Source organism: Manacus vitellinus, unplaced genomic scaffold, assembly GCF_001715985.3.
Source record: "Manacus vitellinus isolate BGI_N305 unplaced genomic scaffold, ASM171598v3 scaffold_52_pilon, whole genome shotgun sequence".
Classification (NCBI taxonomy): Eukaryota; Metazoa; Chordata; class Aves; order Passeriformes; family Pipridae; genus Manacus; species Manacus vitellinus.
In genome coordinates this window covers 3028852-3031497 of record NW_021940628.1, presented here as the reverse complement: position 1 = coordinate 3031497, position 2646 = coordinate 3028852, and the positions used below count along the sequence as shown (strand labels likewise).

Below are 2646 nucleotides of genomic sequence, written 5' to 3'. Positions count from 1 at the left end.
TCTCGCCTTTGGGGCCGGCCGGACCCCTGATTCCAGGCTCACCCGACAGCCCTGGGACACCGGCCATGCCCGGCGTGCCCGGGTCCCCGGGGCTGCCAGCGTCCCCCTGGCAAAGAGAGGGCACGTGGGGAGGGAAGGGACATGGCACGCAGGGGTCACAGCCGCCTCTGCCATCACCAGCCCCGCTGGGACCCCCTCCCAGGCCCTCTCACCTTCTGCCCCTTCTGCCCAGCGTCGCCCGGTCTGCCCTGGGGAAACGGAGGGACGGGTCAGGCTGGAGCATCCCCCCCAAGCTGGGCACTGTGGGCACGGGGGGCACTCACCGCTCTGCCCGGGGGGCCACTCTGGCCCCTTTCTCCTGGTGGTCCTGGCACAGCCACCACTGTCGCTGCCCCTTGGAGGGCCTGTGGGGTGGGAGGGCACTGCCCGCACGGCTCCCCCTGCACAGGGACATCCCCCTTGGAATGTGGCTCTGGGGACCGGAGCGCTGCTGTGCCCACCTCAGGGCAATGTGCACCTCCCGTGCAATGAGCTGCACAGGTCACAGCTGGGGAGGTGGCACGGACAGGGCAGGGAGAGGGGTCCTGGGGGTCCCCATGGCAGGGCTCACCTTCTCTCCTTTGAGCCCCTGCACACCCGGGTCACCCTTCTTTCCCGGGAGCCCCTGCACCGAGAAGCCACGGCAGAGGTGAGACCACGGCCCCCAACACCTGGCTCCTGCCCACCCTGGGCTGCCAGCACCCACCCTGAGCCCCCACATCCCCCCTGCCCACCTGTGTCCCCACTCACCGGTCTGCCCGTGGGTCCCAGCTGGCCACCGTCCCCCTGAAACGGAGCAGGGTCAGGGACAGGGACACAGTCGGGGTCAGACAAGGCTGCCCCAAGCCCATGGGGTGATCCAGCCATTCCCACTGACTCCAGCCATGCGGGAAGGGGGGTGGGTGTGGAGGTTACTCACCTTCTCACCCTTGATCCCAGCCAGCCCAGGGAGCCCCAGGTCACCCTGCTGAACACCCCCCATGGTCACACCCCCGGCACCCCCGGCAGCCCTGGGGTGACCGGGGTGTCCCCCCAGCACGGGACGGGGGGGCTCAGCCCCAGGACTCACCGGCAGCCCCGGCTCACCCTCAAACCCCTCGGCAGGGCCCCGGCGCAGCGCGGCGAGCACACGGACATCGCAGGACAGACACGAGTCCCCCTGGGGGGTGGGACAGGGGACAGCTCAGGGGGCTGCAGGGGCTCACATGGAGGGTGGGACAGAGGGTTGGACACTCACCTTCTCCCCCTTCATCCCCTGGATGCCACGATCTCCCTGGAAAGGAAACACAGGAGCTGGGCTGGGTGCTGCCAGCACGGGCTGGATGGTGCTTGGTGTCCCCAGAGGGGGACAAGCCAGTCGACCCCATGTCACCTACCCTGTCCCCTTTGGGTCCTGCAGGGCCGGGTCTGTCCTGGGAAGGGGGAATCAAAGGGAGCATCAGGGATGCTGAGATGAGCCCCTGCCCTGCCCTCCACCCCACAAACCCCCAGGTTCAGACTCACCGAGACCCCGTCCCTGCCGGGCGCTCCGGGCTCTCCCCTGGGTCCTGGTTTGCCGGGCACCCCGATGGCACCGAGCGTCCCCTCAGTGACAGTGGGACACACCTCACACGGCTCACCCTGCCCAGTGGGGACAGTGAGACACAGCCCAGGTCGGGGGGTCCTTGGAGTGGCCCCCGAGCAGCCCCGAGGTGAGGGATGGGCACTGTGGTGGGGCTGTGCCAGCACCAGCCCATGGCACCTACCTTGTCTCCTTTTGGCCCCAGGGCACCGGGGGGACCCTGTGGGAGGAAGGTGGGCAGGGGGCTGCTTCAGGGAGCCCCGAGGCAAAGGTGTGCCCTGGCAGTGCCACGCAGCTCCCCCTGATTCTCCACCAGCTGTGGCACTGGATGATCCCAGCCCCGAGCCAGGCCGCCAGATCACTGGGTGATCCCAAATCCCTCTCAGCTCCTGGGCTTGGATCCCACCACTGCTCTGGCCAAACAGCCCCAACCCCAAGCCAAGAAACCCGTCCCTGACCCCGGGCCTTGGCTCCAGGCTCCTGGTACTCACGGGTGTCCCAGGCGATCCTCCGGGTCCAGGAGCTCCCGAGCTGCCCTGGAGCCAGAGATGGGAAAGCCTGAGCCCAGCAGGGGAAAACACCGCAGCCCTTGGCACCCCAGGGATACCCTTGTCCCCCCGGGGGGGTCCCTGCCCCTCAAGCCAGGTCCTTGGGCCACCCAGCTGGGGCTTGAGCAGGTGGCAGCTCCACCAGCCAGCACTGGCTCAGCAGTGCCAGATCCAGCTCCTAATCCCAGTCCCCACCAGCCCCCATGGGCAGGGAGGGGCAGCTGGGACCCCCTTCCCTCCACTCACCTTCTCTCCCTTCGGACCTGGGGGGCCACCAGGGTCACCCTGGAAGGGACAGAGGGTGGTGTTAGCTCTGGAACACCTCATCCCTTCCCATGGCAATGCCCACTGGGCATGTCATCCGGGCACAGGCACAGGGGTCCTTACCGGCTTCCCTGGAAAGCCAATCCCTGGAGATCCTGGCTTCCCTGGGGGTCCCGGCTCGCCAGCCAGCCCCTCGGGTCCCACAAGGCCAGGGTCACCCTGGAAGACAAGGGA

The 2646-nt window shown here is 68.4% G+C and overlaps 1 protein-coding gene across 1 annotated transcript in view; it reads right to left on the bottom strand.

Moving 5' to 3' along the window:
* Positions 1-2646, bottom strand: part of COL16A1 (collagen type XVI alpha 1 chain) — a 20525-nt gene that overhangs the window by 9911 nt on the left and 7968 nt on the right. Inside the window, exons 6-19 of the mRNA XM_029963054.1 lie at positions 2536-2631; positions 2395-2433; positions 2092-2136; positions 1785-1820; positions 1543-1659; positions 1416-1451; positions 1277-1312; positions 1109-1198; positions 959-1006; positions 790-825; positions 611-664; positions 324-440; positions 213-248; positions 7-106 (exon numbers count right to left, since the gene is read on the bottom strand). Of these exons, the coding sequence (XP_029818914.1) occupies positions 7-106; positions 213-248; positions 324-440; positions 611-664; positions 790-825; positions 959-1006; positions 1109-1198; positions 1277-1312; positions 1416-1451; positions 1543-1659; positions 1785-1820; positions 2092-2136; positions 2395-2433; positions 2536-2631 (886 nt within the window). The remainder of the gene's footprint in view (positions 1-6; positions 107-212; positions 249-323; positions 441-610; positions 665-789; positions 826-958; positions 1007-1108; positions 1199-1276; positions 1313-1415; positions 1452-1542; positions 1660-1784; positions 1821-2091; positions 2137-2394; positions 2434-2535; positions 2632-2646) is intronic.